Below are 20,564 nucleotides of genomic sequence, written 5' to 3'. Positions count from 1 at the left end.
AGAATTATGATACCTAATAAAAATGTAAAATTTGTTTTGAATTAAGAAAAGGTTTTCGTGTTCGTTCCTCACATAAATCCGGTTTATTAATTTTAATTTTGTGCATAATATTATTTTTATCTAGTATATTGTTTAAGAAAATATATTGGATAAAAATAATTTGTGAGGGTGTGATTTATATGTTTTGACAATTAAAACTAGTAGTAATTATTTATTTTTAGATTTCAAAAAAAATCGTAAACATGTGAAAGGTAGAATTTCTTTTGAATTAGGAGAAGGAATCATAAATATGCAGGGAGATATCAGATGCTTTATAGAATAGAACATTATTTTGTTCTAATCTAATGCAGCTTATTTGTTCTGTATATAATCAAATGGATGATAAGTTTTTGGCAGTAAAACGACCATACAACCAAATTCTCTTTCTTACGCTTATTACATATAAGTATATAATAAGGTATTCTCTGAACTTGATAACCACTCTAGATAAAAATTCCGAATTTATGTAAAATACTAGATCTAATAAAATCAAAATGCAAATGAATGTGATATATTTCCCGATATCGAGCTTTTAAGTATTTCAATTTATAATTCCTTTTGTTTTAGACATTTTAAAATTTTAGTTTTGAACAATACATTGATAATAATGAATTTATATTGTGAAAATGTTATAAGATAGTCTGGCTTTAAATATTAATTATTTTTTTTAAGAGAAGGAGATAATTCAATAAATAATAGTTATACGGCATCTACAAGAATGATCGAGTCGAACAAATATAGAATAGAATAGCACGTCTTCATACCCAAGATGAGACAAATAAGCAATGTTGAAATTGACGATGGTATATTTATAGATCCTTGCTATGTGTTCACCATCTTTTCCAAACAATCCGTTTGAGCTATCAACCACAAATACAATTCCCGGAAGGCTTTTATCAATAAATCCAAACCAACTCTCATAAAAGAAGGAGAGAAATACCACACACTCAGAAAAAAAAGGAGAGAAAAATCACACTCTCGCCGAGGAGAGAAATCAAACTATAATTATAACACACGAGAAACGATTAGATCTACACCACAAACCTACACTTGAAGATAATCGATCCACTCACAAATCCCAAAAACCCTCTGAAAGCGGATAAGAACGAAAATCAAAAGTTTCAGTGATATAGATGTAAAATAACTTTGTCCAAAGAGGGAGTTTTATTGAGAAAATCGAAGAAACAAGAAAGAACAACAAAAAAAAAGCAATTAAACGAAAAGATTTAGGGCTTTCCACCGGAAAACCGATGGAAGCCCCGTCGGAATGAGAAGGGGGAAGCGCTAGAGAGATGAGAGAAAATAAAGCTAGGGTTTTTGAGTGGTATGTAATAATTTTTTTATATATTTTAAAAAACATGAAAAAGATAAATGGTGTTTTTAACTGAAATTTTTTTTAAAAAAAATTCATTTACGAAATTCGAGGACATTCAACTCGAATTTTAAAAAATATATCAGAATATCAATCCCCACCGTTAATGTAACACCTATTTTTGCGTCGACCGCACTAAAAACTCTCTTTTTCTTTTCAATCTGTAAAATAACAAAACTCCCCCATTGGTCCAATGACGTTGTAATTGAGATAGTCTGATCCCATGCAACGCGGGTGCACCAAAGGTCTTCGTAAAGTCCTTCACGCTTCCTTAGCCTGCAAGCGTCAAAGCCGCGTTACTATTCCTTTTCCATATACAACTCATACACGCACATATAAATACAATTCAACAGTTTCGCAACACTAAATCGTCAATTTATCTTTTTTTTCTTTTTAAATTTTCTCTTCTCTGTATGCACAAGTTTGATTTCAATTTTATAATCAGGGTTAGGGTTCTTCCGTTTGTACATAACTTATTTATTTAATTTAAAAAAAACAATGAGCGATTTGATTACAGGAGACGATGAGTTCAATTTGGACCAGCTACTAAACGATCCTGATTTCCTCAACGACGTTAATTTGTTCGATGAATTACCGGGTCAGATTTCGGGTCCTGATCCGTATCCGAATGAAAAGTTCGCCGAAATTGAGCAGTTATTGATGAACGACGACTTTGATCAAAGTAAGGGCGATGAATTATTGTTTGATGTGTTGCTTGATTCGCCGGTTGAGTCGGAGGCGTCGCGTGGCGAGGTGCTTGATGATTCGAAAACGAGTTCTCCCGAGACGGTGGTGCAGAATGGTGATAAGGACGCTAATGATGGAGAAGAGGATGATAAGAATTTTAATGAGGAAAGCGGTGACGGAGAAAAAGATGATCCTGTTTCGAAGAAACGGAAGAGGTATTTTACGATTTTCGATGATTTTCTTGATTGTTTGATTGAATGCTAGGTGTTTAGATTGTTCGGATTATATTTATTGGATATGATGATTTCAAAAGTGTAAATTAATATTTGTAATGAACTTATTGTTTTAAAATTGCGATGATTATTTCTGTGTAGCTTAATTCCACTTTTTTAGTACATTCTATGGGATTATTTTTATTGGATATGATATTTTTGGGAGAATGTAAATTAAATTGTAATCAACGTATGATTTTAGACTGGTGATAATTAATTGTGTAGTTAAATTATGTTTGTTGATTGTGGGTATAATTATTGATCGGTGATGAGGGTTTTTGAGGCTGGTTATGTGCTGTGATTGTGATGGCTAAGTTGAAGCGTTATGATAATTTTTAGGCAAGAGAGGAACAGGGATGCAGCTGTTAAATCTCGAGAGAGAAAGAAACTGTATGTGAAGGACTTGGAGATGAAGAGTAGGTACTTTGAAGGGGAGTGCCGGAGGCTTGGGATGTTGCTTAACTGTGTTATAGCTGAGAACCAAGCTTTACGACTTTCCTTACATAGTAGCAAGGCATTTGATGCTTCCATGACCAAGCAGGAGTCTGCTGTGCTCTTGTTGGGTATGAAAATTGATTTAAGTCCTTGTTTTATTTGTCCTGTTATTATATTGTTGAGTATATGCTTATATCCTATTATGAGCATGGTTTATCAAGCTTCAGTCACTGTTTGTCTATTTTGATGGTTAAGTTATTATCACACGTAGGCTCTCTATAGTAGAAATTGAAGTATTTTGTGTTTGTTGGCCTTTAAAATCAACTACCTTACTACCATGTACAAATTGACTGACTACTTGAAATTAGTTATCCTGGGTCACAACTATTGCATGACTTGATGCTATCATGGGCATAATGCGTGTTTAGACAGAGGGTCTCATAATTCGTGGAACTTTTGTATCCGTTGATGCACCTGGTTGGTCTTTGTTGCAAATACCCTTTGTTAGTAAGAGAGCCAAAATTTTATGTTTCCCATGCAGCCACTGTTTTTAATGCACATGGTTGAATGTGATATGGTTCACCTCAATTTTTAAGTTCCAAACTCTATAGAGAGTTTATTCTGTCTACAAATGATAAGGGGAAATGAATCTGTTTGTGATGGACATCTCCATTGTTAGATAAGTTTCGAAAAATAGGTTATCAGCTGTATTCTATTAATATTTTGGCCCTTTCTTAATTATCATTCGTTGAAAGGGCTCCGGAATTTTAATTGCTTTTGCCAAGTTTCTTGTTACATAATTACATTAGGACCAAATTTTGTTTGCATTTGGAACTTTTTCCTATTACTATACAGATTTGTCACTGGGGGCACAGTTTCTTGTTGCAGTTTAATGTTTACAAAAATTGAATTGACCATCAGGAATGCCCTTAAGAACTTGCATTTCTGGTTCCTCACAACTGATTTGTAAAATGGCAGACCTTTGTAGTAGGATGAATAATTGAACTAATAAAATTACTCATGGGTACAGAATAATTTCATTTATTCTAGTAAAACATGTAATTATGAATTTGGAACTTTTAAGGGGATTGACTTTTGCAAGACAGATATGATTCTTTATCTTGAATGTAAAAAGCTTAATGTAGAATATTTCTTTAATGTTCATTTGTCCAGTTTATTTCTGGCTCCTTTATTTTTATTCTGTAAACCATTTTTGTGCTACTTTATTAGCAAAGACGAAATGGACCTAAAAACTAAGCCTGTCTCTGCCTTCTTGTCCACCCTTCTCATACAGTGTATAATACGAGCAAGACTTGGGGCATTGATATACTTCCTATAGCATTCTATAACTTAATCAGGACTTCAGAATAGGTAGTCATGAAGAAACAAATGTTCCACTTTTTTAGAGATCTAGACCCTTTAAGTAGTTGTGCTGATATATGGGTTATAAGGCACGTGAGTGGTTTGGGGATCCAGTTATTTATTATAGTATTAATTTTTATTTCTAATTATAAGATGTATTTCTGGGTAAACCCTTATGCAGCTCTAATTATTAGTATAATCATTTTATACTGGCCTTCAATCAATGTGCAGAATCCCTGCTGTTGGGTTCCCTGCTTTGGTTCCTGGGCAACATGTGTCTTCTAATCCTGCCAGACTCCCTTCAATCAACAAAGGAAGAAGTTCCACTGGAAAACGTGGACAACGGAAATCAGGGAAGTCTGGCTCTAGTAAAGGCGGGAAGAGTTGAACATGGGCTACATCAGAACATGTTAGGTAAGAGGTGCAAAGCTTCAAGGTCAAGGATGAGGCCGAGTTACTTGGTACCAGAAGTTATAGCCTAGCTACCAGGGTGAGAGGGGGAAGATGTGATGACTTGTTATCGTTGATTAGGAATAAAATATATTATCCTTGTTTTTTTTTTGGACAAGTAATTTTAGTCGTTCCTTAAGTTACTTGTTTCGGTATGATATGTGTTTTATGCGGATTCTAAAAAATCTCAGTAGATCGGGGAAGAGTTATTTATTTTGATACTATGTTGGAGTTCTGAAAAACTAAAACGACAGTATATAAGTAGGTCTCGGTTGATCAATTAGTTAGGTGGATTCGTTTTTGTATTTAGAAAAAGGCCTCTAGAAAAATTCCGCAAGAAAGATACATGAAAAGGATAAATATGTAATGTAGGGCCAATAATTCGTTTGAAAGGCAGCTATAAACTCTCCAACTCAACAAGGAATATTAGTTGAGTTTTAGAGAAAAAGAGTGAAAGCGGTGGTTTGGTTAGGTGTTGAGCCTTCGGTCACAAATGATCAGAGCTGTCAGAGTCCATGGGCGTGGGACCTGTTGGGACTCCAAGCATATCCACTGTATGATTAGTAGATCCGCTAAATTTCTCCGATGACACACTTATCCAGTGTGAGGAAAATACTTTTTTACTACTCCCCTTGTTCTTTTTAACATTTGTGTTTTAGATTGTTACAGTAATATTTTGGATAGAGGTTAACATTATATTATATATTTCGTGCAGGTACGTATTAAGTAGCGGAAAAAATGTTAACAATAATGGGGATGCAAATATTTTTGTTTACCAGCCTTAGTTTACTAGACCGAATGCGATTCGTAAAGTTTATTTTGATTTTAGATCACTAAAATTTCAAATCACATTTGTCATTTAACATAAAAAACCGCTTACAAGATTGAGTTATATATCAAATTGGCCGCCCGTTGCCCGTTGCATTAAAATATCTCATTTTAGTCACCCAATATCTCATTTTAGCCACCCATCTTATCAGAGACTCGTTTAAGCCACTATGAACAAAATATATATCATTTTACCCACATCACTATTCATACATTTATACTTAATCATTTATAAAAAATTAACCGTTTGTTTTTTTACTACAAAACCACTTCAAGTACCTTCATAATTATTTCTAGTATTTATCAAAATAATTTGCGAATTAATAAAGCAACATAGCTATGTATTTAAAAAAAATATTTAGTTATAAATATATATTTATGTGATCACCATAAAAATGTTGTTTTAGAAAATTTTAAATTATTTTGATAAATACTAGAGACAATTACGAAGATACTCAAAGTGGTTTCGTAAACAAACGGTTGATTTTTGATAAATGATTAAGTAAAGAGGTATTAATAGTGATGTGGGTAAAATGATATATATTTTGTTTATAGGGGCTTAAACGAGTCTCCGAGAAGATGGGTGGCTGAAGTGAGATATTTTGACGAAATGGGTGGCTAGTTTGATATATAACCCTACAAAATTTGTTTCATGAATAAATTGACCCAATCATGAAATTTTACCAAACGCAAAGCTCATATTTTACTCTCTAAATTATAGGTATTAATATTCCCATGTCTCATATAAGAGTTGCTTTAATCTTTTATACATAATTTGAGATGTAAAAAAATGCACTTTTATATATTATTTTTTAGATTTTATTTTTCTAAATAAAAATTGAACATCTAAATTTTATTCAGAAAATAAAAATACAAATAATATGCAAATGCATGTCTTTCTTACATATTAAATTACGTGTAAAAGTCAATATATTTCTGATAAAGATAATAATTTTTTAATATTAAATTAAAATCTACTGGAATATTACGAAAAAAAGAGAAGGAAGGCGCAAAGTACAACATGTTTGTCTTACGCTACAAAACAGGTAAAAAGTTGGTGAATCTAAATGAAATGGCATTATCGTAATATGAGCAATACAATGGGCTTTAAAAGATTTAAAAAAATGTGGGCTGAATGAGTGCTGATATACAACACACTTCACTCGTATGAATCGCCGTCCTGCTGCATATAAATAATAAGATAATACAAAACCCCAAGGTAGGTGGTTTATTTATAACTAGGTATTCATCACTCTCTATCGCCGGAGAATCGTCGGAAAACTCGTCGGAGAATGGATTCAGATTTCGGAATTCCAAGACAACTCTCTCACTTGCAGAAACTCCGATCTCAATATCAGCCGGAGCTTCCTCCTTGTCTTCAGGTCTGATTCATCTCGTCAAAGCTATGTATTTGTGTGTGTTAATGCTGTATTGCTGTTATTGGTTCGATTGATTTTGTTTGTTTGTCATTGGATGCTTTTGACTTGAACTTTACTGTTTAATTGTTTAGTTTGATTATAAAAATGCTTGTTTTTGTATTTGATTCGATGAAATTTGTCAGTTTAGTTTGATTTGGTGAATGTAGAGGTGTAGATCTGAAGTGCTGGATTACGATAGATGCGGTGTCATGTTTAGGAGCCTTTTCGAGTTGTTTGTTTGCTTTTGCTTGCTCGTAATGACAATGTGTTGTAGGTTTTGGATTGCTGTGGTTTTGATTTGTGTATTGTAGTAATGATAAACTGATCTTTGTTTGTATAATGTGTATTGTTAAATTTGTTTACTCTAAGTTGATTGAGCAAATGTATGTATCGTCTTGGAAGTGGCGAAGTTTATAAGCATCAAAGTGGAATTTAATCCCGCACTGAAATGTATGTGTTGTTGGTTGTAATTAGATCTTAGTTGAATAAAATTAGATCCTATTTGTCAACAGTTGTCTTGTTCTGTTATGATAATTATGTTGATTGAATGTTATATCGTGAGTGATCTGAACACATCTTCTTTATCTTCTGTATACTTAAAATCATGTTGTATTCTATGTTGTTCTGTTTAGATCTGGCTTTGTGATTTGTTATGAATGGAATTTGAAGAATGTTTACTTTTAAGTTTCCTACTTTTGTATACTCATGTGATTTAATATACAGGGAAAAAGTGTGCGGGTTGAGTTTAGTGATGCAACTGCTTCTGCAGACCCTTCTGGTGCTCACACCATAAGTCGATCCTTTCCACACACTTATGGTCAGCCGTTAGCTCATTTTCTTAGAGCAACTGCCAAGGTGCCTGATGCTCAGATAATTACTGAGCAGCCAGCAGTAAGGTATACATGTGACCTTGACCTACTTTTTCTTTCAGTTAAATGTTGGAATCTTACTTGAACAGGATCTGTTCCATAGGAATGTACCTCTGCATCCTTGATTTCAAAGGAAATTTGTCTGCAATACTTATGTATTTATAATGAAAACCTAAATATGGACAAAATTAATTACTTTCACTTTCCCTTGAGATATCTCCATGTTCTTTTAGTTGATGCTGTAATGAACTGATGATAATTAACTATGTTGGTAGTATAAATGTGTGGAAGAACCTTACATCTATCCATAGACACGCACCCTAATATGTGTGTTTTAATCAGGGTGGGAGTGGTTTTCTGTGGTAGACAATCACCTGGAGGACATAATGTCATATGGGGACTTCATGATGCTCTTAAAACTCATAACTCCAGCAGTACTTTGCTCGGGTTTCTTGGTAAGTGTTGTACTTATTCTTTTAGCAGACCTGTATAAAATTTTCCAGACACATAGCAATTATGAAAATAATGGTATTTAGTTGAACATTTCTTCTTTGCATTACCTTCTAGAACACAATTTTCTTGTTGCAGATTTCCAGATCACAATTTGAAATGTTCAGTGAGTTGGAAAGCCAATATCACTTCCATTGAAAATTTGCTCTGGTTATAGTTATTCCCTCAGCAGAAGAGGACTATCTGCTATTTCTTTTTTTTGATTGATTACTTGAGTACATCAACACTATCATATAGAAGGCTTATTATTCCACGTATAGGTTTTGATTAAAGGAGTATGAGCGCCTATAAATTTCTATTCTAGATGTGAAGTGGTGTGTAACCAGTTTGTTCCCCTTAACAGGTGGATCTGAAGGTTTATTTGCCCAAAAGACTCTTGAAATCACTGATGACATTCTTGCATCCTACAAAAATCAAGGTTTGGATGAGCTCATGAGCAAGAGTAATCCTATAGTAAGATAACCATATTCCATTGTGTTCCAGTAGACTTATACTTTGTCAACCCCATTAAGGTGGTTATGACTTGCTGGGAAGGACAAAAGATCAGATAAGAACAACAGAACAAGTGAATGCTGCGTTGGCTGCATGCAAAGCTTTGAAGTTGGACAGCCTTGTCATCATTGGGGGTACTTTGGTCTCTCTCCTCTCCTCATATCCTCTTCTCTTCTCCTTCGGCCCTAACAATGTACTCGGTTTTAACAGGGGTAACATCAAACACAGATGCTGCGCAGCTTGCAGAGACTTTTGCAGAAGCAAAATGCCCTACAAAGGTATTTTCTGTGCTATCATATATTGGTAAACATTGTTTGATGATAAGGAATAACTTTGTGGTGATGATATTTCTTCATATCAATTAGGTACAATCAATGTGTTTCGCTGCCTCTCTGATTTCATTGTGTTTGAGTTTTGCAGGTGGTTGGTGTTCCTGTTACATTGAATGGGGATCTCAAAAACCAGTTTGTTGAAGCAAATGTTGGATTTGATACTATCTGTAAGGTGTGTAATTTCTTGAAAATTCATCAGATTACATCAAGTTGCTTCTCAGTGTCATCCTCCCAAGTTACCTTGGTACTTGCTGTGAATTACAGGACAAAATTTGTAAATATGAGTGTTCTTCCCTTGTATACAGGTCAATTCCCAGCTTATTAGCAATGTCTGCACTGATGCCCTTTCAGCGGAGAAGGTAATATATTCCCTCAGAAATACAGGTTTTCATATGAGCTGTGCGCTGGACCGTATTTCTTTATCCTTTTGTTTGCTAGATTGTTTGTTCTTTTCTCTATTTACTTTGGGATAACTATTTAGGTTTGAATACAACTGAATGACTTTCTGTTCTCCTCAGTATTATTACTTTATCAGACTCATGGGCCGGAAGGCATCACATGTTGCTCTAGAATGCACTCTCCAGTCCCATCCAAACATGGTGTGTTTTTTTTACTTTTTTTCCAATTTATATTTGAATTGATTGTTAGGATACACCTAATTTTTAGTTTGTAGACGAATGCTGATTTGATAATTGCAGGTTATTTTAGGCGAGGAGGTGGCTGCATCAAAACTCACTCTTTTTGACCTTACAAAACAACTGTGTGATGCAGTGCAAGCCAGAGCAGAACAGGGTGAGATATCCCTTATCACTGTTGTCTTCTTCTGTGATCCTTACTTATTCACTTAACGGTATTTATATTAAACAGACAAGTACCATGGTGTCATCTTACTACCAGAGGGGCTTATAGAAAGCATTCCTGAAGTTTATGCTTTGTTGCAGGTAAAGTCCTCTAAGAAGTGATAAATAAGTGTTCATTTGATGATTTGCTTACTGCTATCCCACCTTACATTGTTTTGCAACGTGCTAGCTTTGAACTTAAAATTTTTGTTCATTTGCAGGAAATTCATGGTTTGCTCCGTGAAGGCTATTCAGTTGATAATATATCCTCACAATTGTCACCGTGGGCATCTGCCTTGTTTGAATTCTTGCCTCCCTTTATTAGGAAACAGGTCTATTTTTGCATTTTGTTGATATTATTCACTTTATCTCCGTGTAAGGGTATTAATTTTAAGTTGTAATATTGCAGTTGCTCCTCAATCCTGAATCAGATGACTCTGCACAACTCTCTCAGGTATCCAGAAATGCCGCCTTTGTGGTAATACACAGTGAAATCTGTGAACTTAGTAATCATTAATATCTCACTTCACTGCAGATTGAGACAGAGAAGCTTCTTGCTCATCTCGTGGAAGAAGAAATGAACAAGCGCTTGGTAAGTTTTTCTTTTCACAGATTACAGTGCAATGCTCATGGGCTCGTTATTACTCATTTTTCATATGACAATTGACTGAAAATTATGAGTCCACTTCTCATTGCTTAATCTCCCCTCAAGTCTTTATTTTCCTCTACAACAATCTACACACTTATATATGCTTTGCTAGGTTATTCAGTAATTGCAGAGAACATATTCATTATTCCAACTATATCATGTTCAATAGCCTCTTTCTACCTAACAGAGGATAGATGTTTGTATCTTTGATCAGATATGCAACATCCTCTCATTTTGACATCTATTCCATCTTCGGCCAAGTTTTGTGGATATATAAACATTGAACAATATTGTGTTTAAGATCTGTTCCTGTTGCTCGGAACCAATGTCTTGGATATCTGTATTTTGTGAAACTACTGCATATCTCTCTTGTCAGCATAGTAGCAATATTTCTACGCATATTTTCATTTGCTGCATTTTAGTTACACATTTTACTGCCTTTAGAATAACTTCTCGGATAGCATTGGAGCTCTGGAAGTCTGATCTCCCACTGTTGTGTTTAAAAACTTGAAATTTATTTCAAATGAGACGAACTAAGGTGTCATTTAAATTCTTAAATTTGTTCTCGAATTGGAATGGATTGGAATTTAATCGAAGCAAATTAATTTTGGTTATCCAAACATGTCATTTGTTCAAATCCAGAATTTCAAGTTTCCAAACTGGGCATTATTGTAACCGGATTTTCTACCTTGGGGAATTGCTTTCTATATAGATGGCTACAGGGTCCATTTGACTCCGTTTTAGATATGAAGCTCTCCATAGTAACGGCGCCGCATGTCTTTCTAATTTAAATAACACTCTAGACAGTATGTTATTGAAGTTCGAAGTGGCTGTAAACACAGATTTTTTTCATTACATAATTTATCACTTCATCTATGTGTAAAGATATGGTTTGATGTTTCATTTTATCTTCCAGAAAGAAGGAACATACAAAGGGAAAAAATTCAATGCTATATGTCACTTTTTTGGCTATCAAGCTCGGGGATCTTTACCGTCGAAATTTGACTGTGACTTTGCCTATGTAAGCAAGCTTTTACTCTGAAATTTCGCATCTCATTTGCCCTTCATTATTTTTAGAGAACCTTTTGATATAAAATTTGTTTTGAAACAATGTTCATTAGGTGCTTGGACACATTGCTTATCATATTCTGGCGGCTGGGCTTAATGGGTACTTGGCAACTGTAACCAACCTGAAGAATCCTGTGAATAAGTGGCGTTGTGGTGCCGCTCCGATAACTGTATGGTTTTCCTTTGTATTCTGAGTTTGATTGACTTTCAAATTCTACATGTTATTGATATTCTGGACATTAAAATGTCTGGGTGTATCTTCCGATCTAGAGCCTGTTTGCCTAGGCTTAAAGCCCGGGCTTTAAGTCATTTTTGACTTTAATTTGAAATATGTCTGATTGTGTAGTACGTCACAAGTCAGCTTAAAGTCAGAAATAAGCGAGAAACTGACTTAAAGCCATAACTTAGTTTGAGGTACTTTTTTCAGTGGCTTAATTTTTTTGAACTTTTTTTTTTGATAAAAATTACCCATAAGTCATAAGTTACCCATACATCACTTTTATTTTTATTATTATATTTTTAGTAACCCATAAGTCATTAATAAGTCAAAATTACCCAAACGGACATTTTAAGCTCCCAGCTTATCACATAAGTCACGTTAAGTCATAAATCATAAGCTCAGCCAAACGGGCTCCTAGTATGTTTATACTAATATCTATATGTAGGTTTAAAGATGATGTACATCTTCTATCTTGTGCGATAGTAATCTTCATGTTAGGCTGAATGGGAGACTGTGTTGTGCCTTTAGCAATTATTACTGTAATTTAAATCTGCCTAACTGGTATCTGCAGGCAATGATGACTGTCAAGAGGTATGGTAGTGGTCCAGGTGCCGCATTTAAAGGGAAACCTGCCGTTCATCCTGCCACTGTGGATTTGAAAGGCAAAGCATATGAGTAAGTCCTACTTCTGTATTATCTTACAAGTCTCTTTGTAATATTAAATTATACACTTTTATGTTGCAACATAAAACTGTGATGTACCATCTTTGCCATTATGAAATAACATTGGTAGATACAATTTATGAGCACTACTGACAGTACCTGTTATCCTTCTGTTGCTAATCACTAGTTTGTGCAGGTTGTTAAGTCAAAATGCGACAAAATTTTTGCTCGAAGACATCTATAGAAATCCAGGACCCCTTCAGTTTGATGGTCCTGGTGCAGATGCAAAGGCCGTGACTTTATGTGTTGAGGACCAGGATTACATGGGTCGTATAAAGGAATTGCAAGTATATCTTGACAAGGTATATATGTAATGTACTATATTAGCATTCTTTAATTTTTAATTTAAGCATAAATGAATCATAAAAATGTATGTACAGCAGTTCTACAAAGTACTGGCCATGTTGCTTGCAATTACTAAACTATCATGGATCAGTATTGAATTTATTTTGAAACGGACGGAAAAATTTTGTGTTTTCGTTTTCTTTTGTATTGCTGTGTTTACCATTAGACCTTGTCTGGGCTTGTATGTGTTGGTTGATAGGACTGAAAGATATGAGCAAATCACTGTTTGAACTTTTCCTGAAGACTTTATAAGCGAGTTTAAAAGTGACTCTTAAGAGCAGAGGGATTGATCTACTTTGAACTGAATGTTAACCTATTTTTTGTCATCTCTTATCTACCAGGTCCGGACAATTGTCAAACCAGGATGTTCACAGGATGTCTTGAAAGCAGCATTGAGTGCCATGGCTGCAGTGACAAACATTCTCTCCGTGATGTCATCCCCTGCCAATAGCGGACTTTAGAAGAAATGTCCTGTATTTATCTTTTAGGGGATTTTTTATTATGCGGCAACTTTTCTGATTTTTCTTCAATTATGACCCAACAACTTTAGGTGCAAAAATAGATATGAAGATAAACCTTGGTGTCTGAAATTGGCAACTTCTTCATTTCGAATAATTATAAGAGTGGCGCTGGTGTTTATGATTGAATTTATGTTTATTATTTGTTGTGTCAAATGTTAAGATGTTATTCTGGCAAAAAAAAAAAATGTTAAGATGTTTATAAGTGTCTGTTTTTTTTATGCCAATTAATTTGAATATTTGATCTAGTTGATAAATTTCCCTTGGTACTATATTTTAGAAGTAAGCACGTTTGAAAATCTTAAAGGAAATGAAAGAAATATGCGTCAAAAGTCTGTGTGTTAAATATTTAAAACCTGTTCACGGAATTAGATATTAGCTATGAAAATTGTAATGTTAATACTTATAAATTGTTGCCGGAAGGGGAGATTGGAAGGGGAGATTAGTTATATACTTATATGATGTTATAAGTTGTAATTTTGAAAATTTGGCATAGTATTGAGATGTTCAAAGTTATAATTTGAAATTTGGCATTTTAATAGTGTCCTAGTCACTTTTTTTTTTCTGCAAAAAACTTCACCAAATACTTTCAAGTTTTACCCTAGTTTTCTTTTTCTCTCTTCTCTCTAGCCGTCTCTTTCTTTTCATCTCCGACGGGGCTTCCATCAGAGTCCGGTGGAAAGCCCCAAATCTTTCCTTTTCATTGCTAGTTCTTTGATTGTTCTTTAACCGGAAAACCCCAAATCTTTTCTTTTCATTGCTAATTCTTTGATTGTTCTTGCTTTTTCATTGATTTTCTTAATAAATCTCCTTCTTCGGGGAATGTTTTATTAGATCAATATCATCGAAATTTTCGATTTTCGTTCTTATTCCAGAGGCCTTTTTGGATTTGTGGGTGGATCGATTATCTCCCCAGCGTCGTGGTGCAGATCTAATTGTTTTAGTTTATTTTGATTATAGTTTGATTTCTCTTCTTGGTGAGAGTGTGTGATTTTTCTGTCCTTATGTGAGAGTGGTTTGGATTCATCGATAAAGCCTTTCGGGAATTGCATTTGTGGTTGATAGCTCAAACGGAGTTTTTGGAAAAGATGGTGAACACGGAGCAAGGTTCTATACATGTACCATCGTTAATTTCAACATCGCTTATTTGTCTCATCTTGAGTATGAAGACAAGCATGTTAATTTTTTCTATATTTGTTCGACTCGATCATTCTTGTAGATGCCGTATGGCTATTATTTATTGAATTATCTCTTTTTCTTAAAAAAAAAAAGTTTGGTGCATCTCTAACAATGTCGAGGGTGGGGTTTTTCAAAATCTATAATAAACAATTCAGTTTTTAAAAAGTGAAGATACGTTATTGAATTACAACTTCAACAATTATTCCTACTAGCTTATAGCCCGTGCAAGGCACGAGAGCTTTTTAATCATTTATAAACTTTTTAAATATATTTAAATGGTGTGAACAAATTTAATTTAACAATAATAAATTAAAGTTTTCAATAAAATAAAATTTGAAATTATGATTTGTTTGTAAGTAGTCATTAATGGCTTCAAATAAATAAACTATTGTAATCAAGTCATCCCTTTTCTCGTATGTATCATGCCAAAGTATTAAATTCTTGGGGAATTATCTTGTATATTGTTTTTTCAATCTTATTTTCAAAAATACTACCTTCTCCAATCTTATTTTCAAATCTCTAAAAATATTTTCAAAAATACTACCTTCTCTAAAATATTTTCAAAAAATACTATATATATATATATTATATATATATATATATATATATATATATATATACAAATATGAGGTCGAAAATGACATTTGAAATCTGAAACTTGAAATCAGGATTTGTAGTTGCATATATGGTTGCATATGCAACCACAGTATTTTTTGAAAATATTTTCAAAAAGGTAGTATTTTTGAAAATAAGATTGGATAAGGTAGTCTTTTTGGAAATAAGATTGAAAACGTGGTTATGAATAAAAAAAGCCCTAAATTCTTTCTATCAAATTTAAATATATTTTGAGTAGAATACGTTACGCCAACTCCTATTAGATTATATTTATAAATGTATTTAATATTAGAAATATTATAATGTGATTTAAATATTTTTCAAAAAAATTATATGGTTCTAGATTAAAATGGATAAACATAATTTGTTTTGAATTAAGAAAAAGAATCATAAACATGCAATAAGAAGGTAGAATCTATTTTGGATTAAGAATTTTTTTTTGTATTCGTTCCTCACATAAATCCAGCTTATTAATTTTAAAATATATTATAAAAAAATTGTGACAGTGCGGTTTATATGATTCAACAAATAAAATTGGTAGGAAATATATATTTTGAATTAAAAAAATCATAAACACGTGAAAAACAGAATTTGTTTTGGATTCAGAAAAAGAATTATAAACATGCAAGTAGATATCAGTTGCCTTATAGAACAGAAGTTAATTTTGTTCCAATCTAACGGTGCTTATTTGTTCAATATACGATCCAACGAATGATAAGCTTTTGGTCCATAGGACCATGCGACCAAATTATCTCCCTTACGCTTATTAAATATAAGTATATAATTTGTGTTTTCAATAAATATTATAGTATTAAATTCAAAATCTATCGACAAAAAGATAATGTAAAAAATTGTATGGAAGAAGATGGTAAGTGCTAATCATTAAAAACAAAATCAGGAATAATTAGTCATGACTTATTTATAAGGATTGAAAGGTGAATCCTAAATGTTAGGGAATGATCACGACTTTGTTTAAATAAATCTTTTTAACATATTCTACAAAATTATGATTTAGGACATCATAAAACTCATCCTTTGAAGATATTTTTAGGATACCCACTGTATATCTCATTTTCGAGGAACGAGGAACCGTTCCTCATTTTATTTTCTTAGGATTAAAATATTTACTTCCCATTTCTCTTACCTTCCTTTCTCTTTCACGTTTATTCTCTTATAATGAATTTTGAATTTAATATTATAATAATAATGAAAACCACAAATAAGGGTTTTTATAACTGTCATTGAACAAAGTTTCCTAATGTATCATATTTTTATTATTGTTATGAAATGAAAAACTAGAGGGTGAGTTTCGTACTTTTTAATTGCTCTTGTGAGTCTGAACTCGAATGGTTCTTACGAGTGTACATATTTTTACAGGTGTAAAGAATCATGTCAAAAAACATAATTCTAGTTGTATGCAGTAGAAATCCCTATATAGCAGTTTTCCAAGTCTATGAGCTAGACTTGGTTTAGATTTTCGAGTTCGAGATAATAGAAGTTTGGTTTGATCATTATCAACAATAGTTTTTCATCATTTAGAACTCTTAGCGTTTATTTATAATTGTTGGTGGTCATCTAAAACTTTTAAATATAGAGTTCTAGACCTTTTTTGGAATCTCGCATAGGGCCTTGACGAAACTTTAGGCTCAAGCCTTGAGTTTTGACACCCACGCCCCTCAATTGTGGACATATACATCACTACCCGAAGAACTTAAATATGAGGAATCATAGCAACTAGTTTTGGCAGAAGTTCCTTGATATTTGAGAAATGATATTTTGAATCCACCGAACTAACAACTACTTACAATCATTTTAGTTTTTGATATACCACCATCATTTTAAAAATTGATCACCCCAGATTAACACACTCATTTGCTTCATCTAATTAAAAGCTCCTTATAATTTTGTGTTCATCATTTCATTCATCCTTACCTAGATGACACTACTATGTTTGCTTGCTCCCGAACCAAATACATCTTTAGTTTTGGCACTTCCACCAACCCCTCTAACACGTCGTTCATGCTCCTTACGTCCAAGGGCACATGACAATATGCAACTCCATGAACGACAACTATCTCCTTAATATATATATATATATATATATATATATATATATATATATATATATATATATATATAGAGTTGGGTTCCATGGAATACTTTAAAAATTGGAGTACTTGGAGTCCCCTGTTTTCACCATTGGATCATATCCAATCCTGCGGCCCAGATTAAAAGGATTTAGTTATTATTCTGCATTTTACAGTTTTTTAAAAAACAAAAATACATACACGCAGCGTATCCATAATCGTATCTCCGCTATTCGCGTGGTTGTTAATCCCGCATTGGACTCCGTAGAAAATCGTCAGTTACAAACGGAGTGCAAGATACACGCGACATATAATCCCGCAGTTGACGACAAGAAGACGATTTTGTTTTGGGGCTTTTAAAGTTGTGAAGAACATAACCCAAAAGCACAAAATGAAATCTGGTTAGTATCTCCGATTCTGATTTCGGCGGAAGTTATTTGTGTTGCACGTCCTGTATGTATACAACACCCACTTTGGAGTTCGATTATTAGGTTAAATATTCGAATCACCCATATTTAGGCATTGATATTTGGATTTCATCGCGAGGCTAAATTGTGCCGCACCTTTTTTTTGTTTTGATTGTGACAACATTTAAATGTTCTTTGTTTTGCATGTGGTATATTGATTGCTATTGTGGTAAAATAAATGGATGTTGCAAGGCTATATTGTGGTGTGTATAGTGCGAATGATCCATTTTTTTTGGGCATTGCAAGTTTGATTTCTTCTGCAACTGATTTCGGTGTAGCCTGTAGTATATTTTTTTGTTATGCAACGACTTGCTCTGTGTGGAACATTCTGAATATTCCTTGGTAATTTATAGTGCTACTTGTAATTAGTGAAGTTTTTTTGTGCACCAAGTGATGTATTCTGTTCTAGGCATTGCAATAATTAATTGTTCTGCATACCTATTGTAGAACGAGAACAAAGTCAGAATCAAGCGAGATCGAATTGCATCGTTGATTGTCTTGCAGAATGAATTCTGGTATGTGAATGTGTTGTCCTTTTCCGGTTTTGATTCTTAATTGTTCTGCATACCTATTGAAGAACGAGAACAAAATCAGAATCAAGCGAGATCGAATTGCATTGTTGATTGTCCTGCAGAATGAGTTCTGATATGTGAATGTGTTTACCTTTTTTGATTTTGATGCTTAATTGTGCTGCATACCTATTGTAGAAAGAGAACAAAGTCAGGATCAAGCGAGATCGAATTGCATTGTTGATTGTCTTGCAGAATGAATTCTGGTATGTGAATGTGTTCACCTTTTTTGGTTTTGTTTTTTAATTATGAGGAGCAACCCAATTCTAATTGAAGATCAGTTCAGGTATTATTCGCTCCACAAACCATAATTTGCGTATGTAAATGTGGTGCATTTAATCCGAATGTTCTGTATTGGTGCTTCTAAGGTAATTTGTCCGTTGTTTTTTTGTGTTTCGGCTTCGTAAGGCAGCTTTAATAGTTTTTCATCTCTGATTGTAATATAGCATGTGCAGGACACCCCGGTTTGTAGTTCTTTATTAGGGTTAGTATTTACAGCGTGTTTTTTTTATTATAATGTGTTAGTGAATTTTGGTGTAAATATTGATGATGGGTTTAGTGTGCAGATTTGTATTGTGTTTTTTTTGTCTACTTAGTAAAAGGCTTTTGTTTGTTTATTGTTCAGATATATGTATTAGGGGGTTATTGTTTGCAGATCGAGGATATTGTGTGATTAGGAGTTTAGGGAATGTAACCTGACTATAATGGGTTTGGTGATATTTAATTGGACAAAACTGATAATGTGCTTTTGTACTGTTAATTCATTTGTAGGTCTGTTCAACTGAACAGTTAGCGTGACCAGCCTAGTCAATTCATAGCCTGTTATTTAAATGCAGAACTCATCAATTTGCTTGTGAAAAACAATTCGGGATGCAGAGTTTTATCCCTCAGTGCCCCATGTCTTAATATAACGTGTGTTCAATGCCTGAACTATAATTTTTTTTCCTATGCAGACCTATGAGGAACGGCTTGTCGTAGACGAGCAATACGACGGTAGTAGATAGTGCATCTTAATGTTTTAAAATCCGAACTTTCTAATTAATGAATATGACATATTGGGGACACTAGTGGAGAACTGAAAGTTATTAAGGGCTTAATTGTATTCTATGTCTATTCAAAATGTATTCAACAGTACATTTTGTCTATTTATGCAGGATTTTGATGGGAGCGCAAGAGCTAAATATATTTTAACAAAAGACATGCACGTGGATGACAACGTTTCAGGAGATAACGATAAATCTAATGGGGATGATTTCAATAATGAAATATTCTACGAGAAGATGATGGTGACAATTCTAATTAAAGATTTGAGCACTTTGTTGCTTTTAATGTAAGACGACATTTTTTTTTCAACTTTATATTTAAACTTGTATATACGGTTGTAGTTATACTGAAGTGGTAAGCGTAATTGCAGGATATTTTGGAAGGAGGAATTGAGTCTGGACAGGACTTCCAAATGAAGATGATGAAAATATGATAATCTAAATGCCGCTGCTGATGAGATGAGTTAATGTTGTGTAGGAGAACCAGAAGAGTGTTCTCCACAATCATAAAGTCATTTATGCTCACTGTATGCTGACATGGTTGGAGAATTGAATACGGCACATTGTCTTGGATAAGCTTGTTAAGTGCAGCAAGAGGAAGTTGATGGAAATGTGAAATGCATCTTTAAGAATATGTACTCAGTTTAAATTTATTTGGATGAGTAAAACAATTGTCTATAAACTAAATTGGGATTGTCTGAATTGTTTTGCAATAATGGCATATGTGATTCTCTGAAAATATGTACAAGTTTATCAAGTGTTACCCATCACCTGTTCAATTTTTCGCCTCTTTTTAGTCAGAAGCTGAAAGGTGTACTTATTCTTAAAGTTGTACAAACTAAATGATTATAACATGATATTTGTTATCTAAATTTCAGTTATAACGGAAATGGCTCAAGAGAATGATGTTTCATGTATATTTTTGACATTGACTAGACAAACATTACACGGTTTAGTATTCTTGCACTCGATATAGAGTAGTACATATAGAATGATTATGAGTTACTGTATAAGAGGCTTTACAAAAATTTGGTGCTTAAAGAGCATCAAAATATTGAATGAAACACCAAACATATCCACACAGAAAATGGCAATGACACTCTCACGAGTCATTTTAAGCTTGATTATGTCCCATGTGTTTTTAATGTTAAAATTTTTTGTTGTATAGTGTGTATT

General features: G+C 33.4%; 2 protein-coding genes and 2 long non-coding RNA genes across 6 annotated transcripts; all 4 read left to right on the top strand.

The window, feature by feature from the left end:
• Positions 1–1,712: 1,712 nt before the first annotated feature.
• On the top strand, positions 1,713–4,841 carry LOC108223963 (bZIP transcription factor 60). The gene is made up of 3 exons (XM_017398447.2): positions 1,713–2,313; positions 2,710–2,933; positions 4,399–4,841. The coding sequence occupies exons 1-3, from the start codon at positions 1,910–1,912 to the stop codon at positions 4,647–4,649; spliced, it is 879 nt and encodes a 292-aa protein (XP_017253936.1). The 5' UTR covers positions 1,713–1,909; the 3' UTR covers positions 4,650–4,841.
• Positions 4,842–5,093: 252 nt separating this feature from the next.
• On the top strand, positions 5,094–5,395 carry LOC135152985 (uncharacterized). The gene is made up of 2 exons (XR_010292397.1): positions 5,094–5,220; positions 5,333–5,395. It is a non-coding gene; the product is annotated as an uncharacterized LOC135152985 (long non-coding RNA).
• Positions 5,396–6,514: 1,119 nt separating this feature from the next.
• Positions 6,515–13,557, top strand: LOC108223602 (pyrophosphate--fructose 6-phosphate 1-phosphotransferase subunit alpha). The gene is made up of 19 exons (XM_017397939.2): positions 6,515–6,827; positions 7,587–7,759; positions 8,075–8,187; positions 8,586–8,660; positions 8,755–8,868; positions 8,945–9,012; positions 9,155–9,238; positions 9,372–9,425; positions 9,585–9,665; positions 9,765–9,858; positions 9,934–10,007; positions 10,127–10,237; positions 10,315–10,359; positions 10,441–10,497; positions 11,471–11,575; positions 11,676–11,792; positions 12,414–12,517; positions 12,702–12,867; positions 13,252–13,557. The coding sequence occupies exons 1-19, from the start codon at positions 6,738–6,740 to the stop codon at positions 13,369–13,371; spliced, it is 1,845 nt and encodes a 614-aa protein (XP_017253428.1). The 5' UTR covers positions 6,515–6,737; the 3' UTR covers positions 13,372–13,557.
• Positions 13,558–17,490: 3,933 nt separating this feature from the next.
• On the top strand, positions 17,491–20,260 carry LOC135152630 (uncharacterized). Of its 3 annotated transcripts, none has more exons than XR_010292001.1 (5): positions 17,491–17,710; positions 18,224–18,291; positions 18,484–18,551; positions 18,632–19,675; positions 19,760–20,260. It is a non-coding gene; the product is annotated as an uncharacterized LOC135152630 (long non-coding RNA). The 3 variants fall into 3 exon arrangements; XR_010292000.1 differs by having other exon boundaries at positions 18,484–19,338; positions 19,500–19,675; XR_010291999.1 differs by having other exon boundaries at positions 18,484–19,675.
• Positions 20,261–20,564: the final 304 nt, after the last annotated feature.

This window comes from Daucus carota, chromosome 5 (genome assembly GCF_001625215.2).
Source record: "Daucus carota subsp. sativus chromosome 5, DH1 v3.0, whole genome shotgun sequence".
Classification (NCBI taxonomy): Eukaryota; Viridiplantae; Streptophyta; class Magnoliopsida; order Apiales; family Apiaceae; genus Daucus; species Daucus carota.
This window is presented reverse-complemented; position numbering and strand designations above follow the sequence as displayed.